The sequence below is a fragment of the Arachis stenosperma genome, chromosome 5, assembly GCF_014773155.1.
Source record: "Arachis stenosperma cultivar V10309 chromosome 5, arast.V10309.gnm1.PFL2, whole genome shotgun sequence".
Taxonomy (NCBI): Eukaryota; Viridiplantae; Streptophyta; class Magnoliopsida; order Fabales; family Fabaceae; genus Arachis; species Arachis stenosperma.
In genome coordinates, this window is record NC_080381.1 from 2,872,866 (window position 1) to 2,887,312 (window position 14,447).

Below are 14,447 nucleotides of genomic sequence, written 5' to 3' on the forward strand. Positions count from 1 at the left end.
GACTTTTTTTTATCAGATGTTTAATATAAATAATTTACAAAATAGGAAAAACTACAAAACAGAGCAACAGCAAACCAAAAAAAAAAAAAAACCCAACAGAGCAGCATTTTCTCATAAATATATAAAATCACTAAATGGAATAGCAAGGAATTATAGTGCACACAAAAAATAAATCATTAGTTCAGTTATTACATATATATATATATATATATATATATATATATTATTTAATTATGTTTAAAATATATTTTATAAAATTTAATTTTGATACATTAATAGTATAAAACTTTTTACTTAAATGATTATTCATGTAATTAATGTAAAAAATAATTATTTTTGATATTATAATATTATAGAAAAAGTATATAGAACCAAGAGATGATCAGCTAAAAAGTAAACAACTTAACTAATTTATAATTATATTTAATTAATTTTATTTGTTTTTAATTTATAATATTTAATATTAATTACTTCTCACCTCAAATTAAAATTCTAAATGATACGTTAGAGAATTAGAGGTGGAGATCACAGAATTCTGCTTTCAAAAATTTCGATTTTTAGTATATAAAAAAATTTATAAAATATATAAAAAAACATCTATTTAATATGAAAAAAATATTTTGAAACTTATTAGAAGAAACATCTTAATACCTAGCATAAACATCATTCATATAAAGGTTTTAGATTCACTCAAAGACATTTGGCTAATTTTTAGCTGGTACCTAACATTATTAAATATTATATAATTAAATGCATATGAGAATGCATCAAAATTACATCATAAACTACAACTTCCTCCTGCCCCTCTCTCCTCCAAAAAAATTTTTTTGGATGAATTACGAGTTGACAAACTCAGCTTATTTTGCACACATAATAATGAAGAATATTTCCCTTTTTGCTATATTTATCATTAAAGGCACAAGCTTCTTAAAAAGAGCTTCTTCATAATACATAGATTATACAGGTCTATTCAGCTAGCAGGATTTAAATATCCCCTGCTAAAGGCATAGAGAATCTAAAAAGATCTCCATGAAAATCTATGTAAATCGGTGAATAAACATATCAAAGTTGATGAACTTGAATAGTGAAAGATATATACTCGCTTGACTTTCAATTATCCGGTTCAAATTCTTGTGTTTAAGAAAGAAAAAAAGCTAATCATAATTAAACACATCATGATGATGATGATTATTTTGATTTGGAGGTGCAGGCATTGTGAATGTAACTCCCATTCAAGGGATGAAACTTGAGTTTACAATCAAGGTAGCACCAAAACTTAACAGAACCAATCAAAGGCCCTATCCTCCATTGAGTCCTAGCATTACCCTTGAAATCAAAGGTCGCTAAGTTGAGCTTCCAAGAATCAGTAACCGCCTGCATTTGTTCCGGCGTCAAGGGTATCGCCGACGATTGGACAAAGTAGTTAAGAAACTGTGTGTTGTTTTTGGGTACATCAAATGGGTCAGCAACCATCATTGCTACGGGTTGACCTTGGAAGCTAAGGTTGAACCTTATGTCGGAAAATGATGCATGTGCTTTCATGTTTTCGTTCTGCGCCATCACTTGGATCCGGAGTTGGGTTTCGAGGATTCCGGTGTAGTCGTTTCGGAAAATGTCTAGGTGAGCATTTGTGACGGTTATTGTCGGTACCCTTGGTCGGATTAGTATGTACCCTGCAAACACTACGATGCCGGCAACAATCACAGCTAGGGCTATGATTGTGCATATGATGGCTAATAGCCATATTAAAGGGTTTGTGTGGCCTTGTCGGCCCACACGAAGCCTTCTGTTATGGTACCGTGTGGCCCCATCACGACTTTCAAAGTCGCGATGGTGGCGATTCTGGTTGTGGTTGTGGCTGTGGTTGTGGTTGTACGACCCTGACTCGGGGGCGGGCTGCATGGGGAATGGTAAGGACAAAAGAATCAAGAATCAAGATCAAGCCATGTGGGGTCTATGGAGATAGAGAGTTATGGGATTTGGCAATGGGAATGGCAAAGGTTAGAAGAAGAGGTAAGGAAATAGTGTTGAAAAAATTGGGTTCCTTAACTCTAATTGGTGGGAAGGTTTTGGTATCTTCTTTTCCTGGCTTTAAAGCATTTGGTTTGTGTGCTGATTTTGTTGTAGCTACGTTTGTAGTATACGCATATCTCCAACTAGGTATCTTTTGGTTTGATTTATATATATATTTTTATAATCATGGGATGGGAAAAAGGAAAAGGAAATGCTAAACTTGTATTGCGAAATACCAACTCTGTTGTTGCCCCTTCCCAGCTTTCAACGTTGAAAGCTTTAATCCGGAATGGGTTGTTCCTTGTTGGATATGATTGATGCATTTTCACTGCTCACTATTTTTCCTTTATTATAATCTATGGAATCTTTGTTTCTACTTAGTAGTTGTTACAATAGTGAGTTTACCATTTTAAATTAAAGAGAAAGTATGAATAGTCAATCCATGTATTGTACAATATATACAATGAGAATTAAATTATAATTAAAATTAAATTATAGTCGATTAATTAATTTTAAATAATTTTTTATTTTAAATTTGAAACAAATTAAAATTGCAACCAGTTACACCAACACACAGATCTTCTCTCTCCCTTTCAGTAACCAGATGTTCATTTCAGAATGTATTTGGATGGTTAATTTATTAAACAAAATGGATGATCATTCTGCGTATATGATACCACTTATTGATTACATGATTATCTTGACACACAAATATCAAATGTTCTTGTCTACATATAACTGGATGTTCATAATTACTGTACGTGTGGATGGTTGGTTTTGGGTGCAAGAAAATTTGGTGCTATAGTTCGCGTCCGCTATGATGATCAGATCACAGTCGGATGTTCAGTCGTGTTTAGTGCAAAGCAGTTTCTTCCCGTGAGGGGGTAGGAGCTCAGTTTGGGTTGGAGGAGTTGTGCGCGAAAACTGGGTTGCAGTCACGGTAGGATGTGCAGCGGCGAGGATGCGAAGGAGCTGCGGCCAGTGAGGGAGAATGCTCGCGAAGAAGGATGGATAATGCGGGTCTGCTAGGTGTGGAAGCAGGTTTCAGCGCACATGGCCCGGGAGGCGTGTGGGTTCTGCGAAGCGAATGGGAGAGTTTTGGGGAAGGGGGAGGATAACCGTGAGAGTAAAAAAGTTAATGAAAGAAATTGAAATTATGAATAAAATTGGTAGTAGAGTAAATTAAAACTGAACATATCATTTAAAAATAAGGTAAATAAAGGTTAATTTATTTTTTTAATTTATATTGAACTAAATAAATAATCTATTGTAATTACTGTATAGATTCCTCATTGTCTAGTTAGATTCGTTAATTAATTATAATCAAGGTAACCTCGTCCGTTATAACATGTCACATGTTTCATTTTTGTTTTTGTGTGAAGAAAATGTTTCCTTATTTTGGGCTGACAATTTGGCCCATTTAAATTTTGGGCTAGATGTTACAAGGGCAAAATAGATTGAGAGAAAGAAAAAGGGACTGGAGGCCCAAAGAAAAAACAAAAAGAAAGAAGCTGAGTTACATTTGTAAAGTGATTGCTTTTCATATGACAAGTGACCCAACACTCCTTTGGTGTAGATTCATCTGGTAGCACCTTCCAAATCATTGCTCTTCTATCATATTTCGTATTCACACATACCCCTATTAGCCGGTTTTTCATTTAAACAAAAAATTGAAAAGATTATTATTTTTCACGTTGGAGGACAAACGACGACAATAGTCAATAGAGATACGTGTGGCGCCAAGTCGGAAAAAAAAAAAAGAGATACGTGTGGTGCAGACCTTATAGAATTTCCCAAAGTTTCGTAGTTTTGCGAGAAAATACAATTGTTTGGTTAATAATTGCCTTAATAAACTAAAGAGGAATATTGTTTAATATGAACTTAAATTTAAGACAGATGTAAAAAACAAAAACAAATTAATTTCCAAAACTTTTTAAAAAATAATAAATTATTGTCTAAAATACATAAACAATATGAATGGTCTAAAATGTAAAAATAATTTAAAAGAAACCAATAAGTTATAACTCAAATGATATACTTATAGTCTTTTCATATTTAGTTAAAAGATTGGAATTTGAGTCTCTAATTTTTTATAAAAAAAAATATAAAAATAATTTTCGGGAAAAAAGTGGAAAAGAAAAAGGAAGATATTTTACGATAACGATAGAAAGGAAAGGAAAGAGAAGAATGAAGTTTGCGTTGGAGAATCCAGATGGCGGTCTTAGCCTCCGTCAATGTGTCACACATTCACCGCACTTGTCTCCCTTCTTTTCTTCAAACATTTCTTCTTGGATTGAATTCAAATTAGCCTCTGAAAATGAAACTCCAGTGTCACACATTGCTGCGAAGAGCACCACTAACTACTTTTCCTTTCAATTCCACCTCTAATGGCACCACCACAACCCTAACCCTCTCTGTCTTTCGATGCCACCAAACTCATCCTCATCAACGCCTCAGATTCATTCCCGCTTACACCAAAACGGGACCCTCGCCACTTGTTGATGTCAATAACAACCAGGTACAACAACAACAACAACAACAAGAGCAAGAAGATCTAGAGGCCCGCGTTGAGAAGGTAATATAATCAACAAATTTAGGTTTCACGATCTTTATTTGACTTAGCGTAATTGCTTTCTAATTTATCAGCGATGAAACTTTTAATTTGCAGATTATATATAGATGCCGCTTCTTGGCTATTTTTGGAGTGTTTGGTTCTTTAATTGGATCTTTCTTATGTTTCATCAAGGTATATATGTGTGTGTGCATTTGATTCATTGTTTCCACATATTTGATTCACTTAATTAGTTCTTCATCACCATGTAGGGTTCCACAATTGTTGCAGAGTCGTTTACCTCATACCTTATAGACCGCACTAAAATTATCCAAATGCTCATAGAGGCTATTGGTAACTCACGAACTCTTCTTTAAACACCATGTCATTTGATTTGTATGTTTGTTTCTAACTTGGCTTGTTGGTGATGATGTAGATGTGTATCTTTTAGGAACAGTGATGCTGGTATTTGGAATGGGCCTCTATGAGCTCTTTGTCAGTAATCTTGGTAGTGCAAGCTCTCTGCCTGATCAAGATCCTTCTCACAGATCAAATCTCTTTGGCTTATTCGTTCTTAAGGTGCTTGCTTTATTCTCACATTCTCATCAACTGCTTAGCTTCTACATCTTCTAAATTGTAGGCAGAGATTTGCTACTGGATATAGATTACTTTTCTTTGATTTTATGGATAACCAATGTTAAGCATGAACTAAACCTGGATCCCAAGTTGGGAGGAGTATGTTGGATTTTCGATCGACTGTGATCAATGAACCGGTGGGTGCTGGAGGTACACTCCGATGCTCAAATCAGAAATAGTCTAAAAATATAAAGATTAGAGTTGAAATGTTGAATAGCATATTGAGCGAATGTTACAATCCTGGGTGACTCGATTGGGATCTCCCCGAATTTGATGCTCATTCAGTGAGAATAGTAAAATACAATTTAGAATGCACTCTGTAAGGGTGTTCATGGCCCGTCTAGTGTCCTTGTTAGAGATATAACCATTCATGTTGCCTTTTTCTATCCGCTTAAGTTTTTGGGATGAGTGATTTCATGACGGTCATCAATCAGCTAGGAAGCTAATCCGTAACAATTGAAAAAATTAATCAGCACTAACGCAATATAATCACCGTTTTTTCAAAATTCAGCATACTCTCATACTTTATGAAGAGTATAGTATTGCAAATTTTAGCTTCTTACTGTGTTCTCTTATTGGTTGACTCTATCATCTAATGGAATCAGACTTGGTTATTATTGTCTAAAGACAAAAAGATATGTTATTTACCTAGTACAACTTTTCCCTTTTTCTTAACAAGCTCTGTCTCTTCCAAGTTAGTTACACTATATGTTGTTGTTTTTTAATCAGGAGAGACCAAAATGGTTGGAGATATCAACAGTGAATGAACTGAAAACCAAGGTTGGGCATGTCATAGTGATGCTTCTTCTGATTGGTCTCTTTGACAAAAGTAAAAGAGCTGTTATACAAACTCCTCTGGATTTGCTATGCTTCTGTGCTTCTGTTTTTCTTTCTTCTAGTTGCCTCTTCTTGCTGTCTAAGCTGAATGAAGCTAAGTGATTCTCAGTAGATACAACTTTTCAGCTTCCACACTTGGGACAAAAATAAAGGATATACAAAGTCATACATGTATACATGTATGTCTACACTATACTCATAAGTAACAAAGTTAGGTGCCCTTGTCTTCACTGATATTATGTATATATAACTACAACTATATATTAGTACAACTGTACGCATAAGTGGTGTTTAATATATGTATGCATTTCCACTATTTTTGGTTTCTTTGTTTTCTTACCCGTTCTTGTGTTTTAATATACTATCTTATATTTCTTTCCACCATTCCGGTTATAAAAAATATTAAAATATTATGTGTACATTAAAAATATGTGTTGTTTTATATATTTTTAATATGTATTTTGTATTACAGTATATTTTTTTTTTGTATATACATAACATAATATTGTTGATGTATTTGGTATTTTGAATCTCCTAGTGCACATAATATATTATTTTAATGATGTATTGAAAAGTGAAGGTAACAGATTAAAAAAAATAAAAAGGTTATTAAATTTTGACATAATTGTTTTGTTTAGAGCCTTTGAAAATGCTCTTCAATCTTTCACTTTGCTGAAAATTTTACGCATTCAGGCCATATATGGACTGAGCATTTTCTTTCCTAATCACCTATTCAGAGCAAGATTTTTCATCGGATTAGAGACTAATGTTACAATATTATTTAATTTAGTTAAGAAACCAATTTGATTCAGTTAAGAACTTTTTTTTTTTTTGGTCGATGGATTGGACAACTCCCAATCCTAGGTACCTCGGTGCATTGGACAACCTCCAATCATAGGTACACAACATACCCACACACTCCTTACACATGTTATCACATTTTTTCTCAATTGTTTTCTCTAGGGTTTGAAATCTTGACCTTTGATGTGGGGAGGGGGAGAGATGCCATTAGAGCCAAGGCTCATTGGCATTCAGTTAAGAACTTAAGATTTAAGAAAATAATTTGTTACGGACCCGAGTCCAGCCCGATCACCCGACGGGTCGGAATTACCGTCTTTGACCTAGGCCTAGATCACCCCTGCGACGGGTTGGCCCCCCGCACCCGACCCGAAGTCTTCATCACTTGCCACCACGGCTCAAGTCCGCGCCCAGCAAACCAGTCGGGGCGATATCCCTGGGGCACCAACCGAACTCCCGACCCAGAAACCGAAACGACCTGCGCCTTCTACGTGGACTAGGACAGCTCATAGAAGCTTCCTAGCCAGTGGACTAGGTCACTGATGGGTTCGTCCAGCAAACAGTATATACGGAGAGAGGTCAGCTCTCCCTCCGAGGTACGCATCATTTTTACATAATTCGGCCATCGTCTCGTACGGACACTGACTTGACCGTCGGAGTGTCCTTGTAGGTGGCCACCTCCCGGGTCACGTCACCTCCGACATCTCTGGCTCGCGGACTACATCTCCCACGACTCCAAGCCAGCCCGGGACCTCACCCATTTCCGTTTTACCACCCCCTGACCCGTCGAACACCCGAGAACCCCAGGTAAGAACACAATTAAACTCGTGTAAAATTTAATGACCAAATTTAACATTTACTTAAAAAATATATAGAAAATTACCAGTAAGTAAACCAAGAATATTCAGTACGTTACTGGACACTAGTTCATTTGCAAATCCTTAGATGAGAGGTTACAAAAATATTCATTATATATTCGAAATTAACGCGATTTCGAGAGTGTTAAATTTGTACCTTAGTACGAGCGAGTAAATTAAATATCTTAAAATATTATATCCAAAGTTTTGATATGGAGAGTTGGAGACAACAGAAATTACTTAATAATCGACCAACAAAAAAGTTCATACATCCAGAAATTAAAAAATTACCGTCCAAAATCAAATATTTATTAATTAGTTCATTTTTATTGTTTATCGTACTTTATCCCATCCATAATATCTTGATGATATCATATGCATCAATAATCAATTACACCATCATTAAATATCATATGAAAAATATTGTCACTATATTATTCTATTTTTTATATATGACAATATAAAAATACTTATATAGTTATCTAATTAAGTTCATATAATTTTAAATAATATTTTAACTAATGGATTTAATAAGCTATTTTTCTGATATGTTAATATATAATTATTTATATATGTATATATGTATAAAAATTATATTTATTTATGCATTGATTATTGACGCGTGTAATAATCTTTGGTGGGTTATGCATATAAAAAATAGATCTTCCTATTTTTTTAGTTATCTAGGCTGCCACTTTGGATTAAATGATGAATATATATGACTTAGGAAAAGTAGGGATTGTGATTGTCAAGATCATTTTTAATTTGGACTAAGCTAATCTCATAAAAGTAATGGAAAAAAATTAACAGACTCAAAGTGGTCCACTACATCTTGTTGATAATTACAGCTATATAATAAATAAATTAATTAATTAAAGCAGTGGTTCCAAATAAATAAATAATGTTATGCGCGTTTATCTTTTGTATTAAGAATATGTCTATCCAGATATGATGAGAAAGCTTTGATTAATTACTAATGTTCGTTCACTTAGTTTTTTAAATTAAGATCAATTGCGGCACCAAAGTCCTATTTAGTACATACCATATGATGATTGAAAAAAGGACAAATGTTAAAAGAAATCAGATACCTGCGGCATATTTTTTTTGTTATGGAAGATTTGGCGTGTTGACCAAAGCAAGCCTGCCTTTTCTTTTTGTAATTTTATATATAAAAAAATATTCTTTTGAACACCCAATTTTTTTATAATAAAAATATTGTATGAAACTAATAAAAGTATTTATATATGATGAATAATATTTTAAGAAGAAAAAATGTAGATCAAATAAACTTCTTTCAATTTTCATTAGAATATGGAACCAAAAAGAAAAACAAGCAAAAAATTTTTCTTCTTCTTTCAATAGAATAAAATTTATTTGGAGTCCCCAACTACATTATTTATATATATACACGGAACAATATCATTTATTTGAAACAATTTTTTCTTCTTTTAAAATAATTTTTTCGGTATTTTTTATTTTGATAAGTCAAAAATCAATTCATTACTGATTAAAAGTTTATTTAAAAATTTTTTATTGATCAATAAATTATAACATATATACAAAAGAATTTAAACCTATAACACTTATTTAAATAAATTATTAGTAAATTAATTACTAGACTAACCAACAAATTTGATTTCTTCATTTAAAATATGGATTATAATTAAGTTTCTGACTAGATTTTTTTACATCAATAACATATAGTTAGCTAGGGAGCATAACTTTCTTATTCAATATTATTTTTTACTAGAATTAAAGTAGAAGTTTAATTTGTTGTTGCCTGCATTTTTTTTATAATTTTCAAATAAAAATAAAACAATCAAATTTCATTTTTTATTTTTTCTTATGAAATCTTAAAGTTAGAACATAGAAGCCTCTAAATATAAAAATATAAACCAAACAAACTTCTAATAAAAAATGTGTTATTTGCAAAATATTTTTACATTTTTAAAATATAAATTTGGAAATGTAAGATTTCCTTATTTAATTTGCAGTCTAAAATTATATTCATGGAAAGTTACATTCCCAAAAATAAAATTTGCTTCACTTTTATTTACTTTTATTTATAATATCACACAGTCTTGGAGAAGGCTTTAAAGGGGATGAATCATGAATGTAAATAAAAGAGGGAGTTTAAGATTTTTAAACTCTTATTCACGAGTAAATTAAAATAGATAAAGAAGAATAATTTGAAATTTTCATTATATATTTTTATAATTTTATCTATTATTATAATAATATATTAACTTTAATTTTTTCTAATGCAATTAGTTGAGAAAAAATAATAAATTTAAACAAAATCAAATAAAAACACATAGTTAGAGACAACTTAAAAATGAGAGTTTTGGAAGGATCTAAAATGCTAATAAAAACCTCCAAAATTCTTCCTCCACCAAATAATAAAATTTGTGAATGAGTTTAACTTTCTAAAATCTTTCCTTCTTCTCTAAAACTCTTCAAAGACCAAATTTGTGAAAAACAATCTAAATGATTAAACAAAAATTTAAAATCTAATCAAATTAGTACTAATTAATATTAAGAAGGTTGTTTAAACCACCGCTAGAAGGCGGGTGGAGGGTGGTCAGCCTATCACCGGACCTTCGTCCGACGGCCGGCCGCCATACCACCATTCATTTTTATGCTATTAAACAGTCTAATAATTATTCTCATTTTTAAAATGGTTAATTTTGTGGGGGTTTTTTTTCCCGGAACAATTATTTTATGATTAAAATATATATAATTCTGTAAATGATACACCATATAATATGATCACTAATACTCCTGAAAGGATTACGTTGGATCAATGCCCCAGTTTTCCAAATTCAACAGAGAATTTCATCAATTAAAAGAATGGGAAAATATATAAGGGTCATTGATGGAGAGACAACAATATATAAGAAAAACTGATTTTATAATAATAATAATAATAATAATAATAATAATAATAATAATAATAATAATAATATGTTCCATTACCATTCCCAAAACATACACTTCCAAGCTATTAAATAACAAAAAATTGAACCATCCATAGCCCTTTTTGATCATCACTAGTAGTAGATGACAAAAAGGATAAAAAGAAAAAGAAATGAAGTTACTCATTTAGAGATTTATTTTAGACACACAATAATAAGGGAAAAAAAATAATAAAATCATGAGTCTTAAAAAAGGTAAAACAAGAAAGACCCATCACCTTGTAATTTCTTTTTTTGATTCATTGTGTGTCTACTATGATATCCCAAAACAATGAGTATACATAACATTAATTAAAATAATCTATCACAAAATAATCATACAAACCCAAATCAACATCTGCTAGCTAGCATCTTGAAGGCCAAAAATAATTAATAATCTTGAATTAGGTCAAGGACTATTCGGTGGCGTTTGATGTCCCACACCAGGACTATGGCCAGGAGTTGTTGGACGAAAAGCATCACCTTCACCGTCTTTTGCATCATTTATTGTATACAATAAAAACGAATAAGAGGGATGAGGAGGAGAAGGAGGAAGTTCTTCTTGACTCTTCATTATTAAAACCCTTGACCCAACCACAAAACCTAAGAAATTGTGTTGGACAACAATAATAAGGAAGAGAACAAAGCTTAACATGATAGTTTTCTTCCCCATGAAGGTCACAACTAATTTGAAGAAGAACAAGAAGAAGCTAATCAAGGTTAATTAATTTGTGTAATCTATCTTGCAGCTTCAAGTGTAAGTGAGGCTACTAACAAGAAGGTATTTAACATGGTTACATGCTAAGGTCCCACGTGCGTTACCCTTCAACATGTAAATTAAATAAGACTTAATGCACATGGTTATGTCTCTTTAATAATGTTAATGACATTCCCTTGAATAGAATGAATTAAGGAATGGAATATTTTCCATTTGAAGCTAATAAGCAATTCATGACAACTTTATTTGAAATATATATTTTCCTCACAACCATTCATTAGGATACTCACTAATGTGTTTTTCTTTGTTTTAAATACAAAAATAATTAAAGGGGCATTTTGATCATGATTAGACAACACTAAGAGAAACTATTGGCTTTAACAGCTGCTACTTTGTGTTTTGTTAAATTATTAAATAGTTGTCTAGAGTAAAAATCCAAAAGCAGTTGGTTATTATTAGAATGATAATGTATTTTAATTTGAAGGCAAATTCAATTCTTCTCTCCCAAGTCCCAATCAAGATATAACCTAAGGAATACATTACATAATAATGTGTTATCGATCACAATTTCATCATGCCATTAAACATAATGCACAATGTGAATGTCACAATACTTATAGATGTTAGAATATTAATTAATGGTGAAAATTTAGGTGAAGTCGACTTCATGTAAAGTTGATATCTGAGAGCCATTAGATGAAAATTTAGTCAAATAAGTCAAATCATCTAACAGCTCTCAGATATCAACTTCACGTGAAGTCGACTACACCTGAGTTTTCACCTTAATTAATATATAATATGAGAACAGATTAACAACAATGTGTACATTGAAAAAGATATATGTATGAATATTATGCTAAAGAACATACGTTTTTGTCTAATTTCTTGAATGTGACACTTGATAGTTAATTAGTTATAAACATAAAAAATAATGGATCATGAGTAGGTGTTATGATTTAATTTCACCTAATGTCTTAAACTCTTAAATAATTATTGTTCACCCTTATTTTTTCTAATGTAATACAATATAATTATGACCGAATTACTCTTAACTATAGTTTTAACTTGATGGCTCAAGTGTGTAACAATCCTTCTAATTAAATTAACGATTACTTAATTTCAATTTCAATTAATTAGTGGTAAAGAACTACAATTCTTATAAGACTACGTACATAAGCATTAAGCAAACTTTTTTTGACAGGCTGTATTTTGACTTATAACAAATATTTGTTTAACTTATTTTAACACATAAACTCACATTCATAATCAATTCTTAAATGATTACATAATCTATTAAATTAAAAAATAAAAGAAAAACAAAAATTCAAAAGTATAATTCAAAAGATCCACCTATCTTAACAACCTATAAAAACTTAACAAGTTACAAAGAAATAAGAAAATAATAGGATTTATAATTATGAGAGTAGAAAATACCCTTATTAGTACTTTCTAATATTCTATTTATAATAAAAAAAATCATATGCTTAGTCTCCAAATCATACTTATCATATCTTGCAAATCAAATATTCTTTCAATTTTTCAAAAAGTTTCATAAAACTCTTTCTTTTATTTCATCTTCATAAGGGATAATTAATTCAATTCTTTCATTATTCAAACTACATTGAATAAGACCTGATATTTTAATTTCCAAAATAAATAAAAATACATATCAATTCAAAATTGAACTTTAAATAATATATTATCATTATTTTTCTATGAATTGTCTATGTTTTAAAATAATTTATTATTTTATTAGATAATATTATCCACTAATTATTATTTATTTTGAGACGAATAATACAATTATCACTTATGAATCTTTTTCTTATAATAATATTTAGTAATTATGTCTTAACCCTCAAAATCTTGAATTACAAAAATTTTATACTATTATTCTATTACACTAATCTTCAAAATCTAAAATCCAATAATATACAGTAACATCTAAAATTCAGAGTGGATCATTCAATTATGCTTACAAGAATATCAAGATTAAGCGCATTCATTAATTTTAAGATCTGCCGTATAATCTTAATTTTACACATGTTTTAGAAGCATATTAATTTTAAGATAAAGTACAATATATATAGTTTAAAGCAACTTAATTTATGTAATATATAGGGTCTAAATTGAAAACTAAAGTTTATAAACAAAATGGTTCTTCCACTAAGAAAATTTTTTGTTTGTTAGTGAAGATATGGATGTTCTCCCTCCACCTTGCATTGTTAATTGGGTTAACATTCTTCAAGAAATGAGAAATTAAAATTTGAAGAGTTGTTGCGCATTGACGATTGATTCTCCATTTCTCCAGCAATATTGTTCGATTCACTTCATTTATATATGGTTCAGCTTGGAAATAAAATCACCCAATTTAGAGAAGAATATCAATACCCAAACATACATTAATCTTCCAACTAATTCCATCATAAACAAATGATGAGTTCTTAGCTTGTGGGTCAGTAGAATTTATTCACCAAGTTTTATGTTTTCTTTCGCTCACATATTTGAATCACTTTATAATTTTTTGAATTAAACTAGTTAAATACACATCAATATATTGTTTATCTATATATATAATCAAATTTAATTAGTTAATATTAATCAATTTTTTATTATATATTTTTTTTAAAATTTTTGATAAATTTAAAATTTAAGATAAATTAAAAAGTTAATCAATATCTATTCTATTATATAAAAATCGGATGTCTGCATTTAATGATGAAGCTGACGTGGCATGCTTCGGAGAGTGTTTCCCGATTTAATTGTTTTAACTCATTCAATACAATTTATTACACTGACTTAATTATATCAACTAATTGATTTGATTAGATATTTAAATATTTCTTTTCTTAATATAATTTATTATAATTTATATTACTTAATTAATTATACTACATTAATTATAATTCGTTATATTAGTGAATTAATCTTTTCATTTATAAAGTCTAAAATAAAATAAATAAATTGTTATTTATTCTAATTAAATTTGTTTATATACTATATATGAATTAACGTCTATTCTATTATATAAAAATCGAATTTCTACACTTAATGGTGAAGTTGACGTAACATGTTTCGGAGAG

At 30.5% G+C, this 14,447-nt stretch overlaps 2 protein-coding genes across 3 annotated transcripts; one reads left to right on the forward strand and one right to left on the reverse strand.

Moving 5' to 3' along the window:
* Positions 1-966: 966 nt before the first annotated feature.
* On the reverse strand, positions 967-1,902 carry LOC130979801 (NDR1/HIN1-like protein 12). Its single transcript, XM_057903348.1, has one exon. The coding sequence runs from the start codon at positions 1,900-1,902 to the stop codon at positions 1,189-1,191; it is 714 nt and encodes a 237-aa protein (XP_057759331.1). The 3' UTR covers positions 967-1,188.
* Positions 1,903-4,201: 2,299 nt separating this feature from the next.
* LOC130979216 (uncharacterized) lies at positions 4,202-6,353 on the forward strand. Of its 2 annotated transcripts, XM_057902598.1 has the most exons (5): positions 4,204-4,588; positions 4,682-4,759; positions 4,837-4,918; positions 5,001-5,143; positions 5,930-6,353. In XM_057902598.1, exons 1-5 carry the CDS (start codon positions 4,331-4,333, stop codon positions 6,137-6,139), a joined length of 771 nt encoding a protein of 256 aa, XP_057758581.1. In that variant the 5' UTR covers positions 4,204-4,330; the 3' UTR covers positions 6,140-6,353. The 2 variants fall into 2 exon arrangements, with proteins under 2 accessions (XP_057758582.1, XP_057758581.1); XM_057902599.1 differs by lacking the exon at positions 4,682-4,759 and having other exon boundaries at positions 4,202-4,588.
* Positions 6,354-14,447: the final 8,094 nt, after the last annotated feature.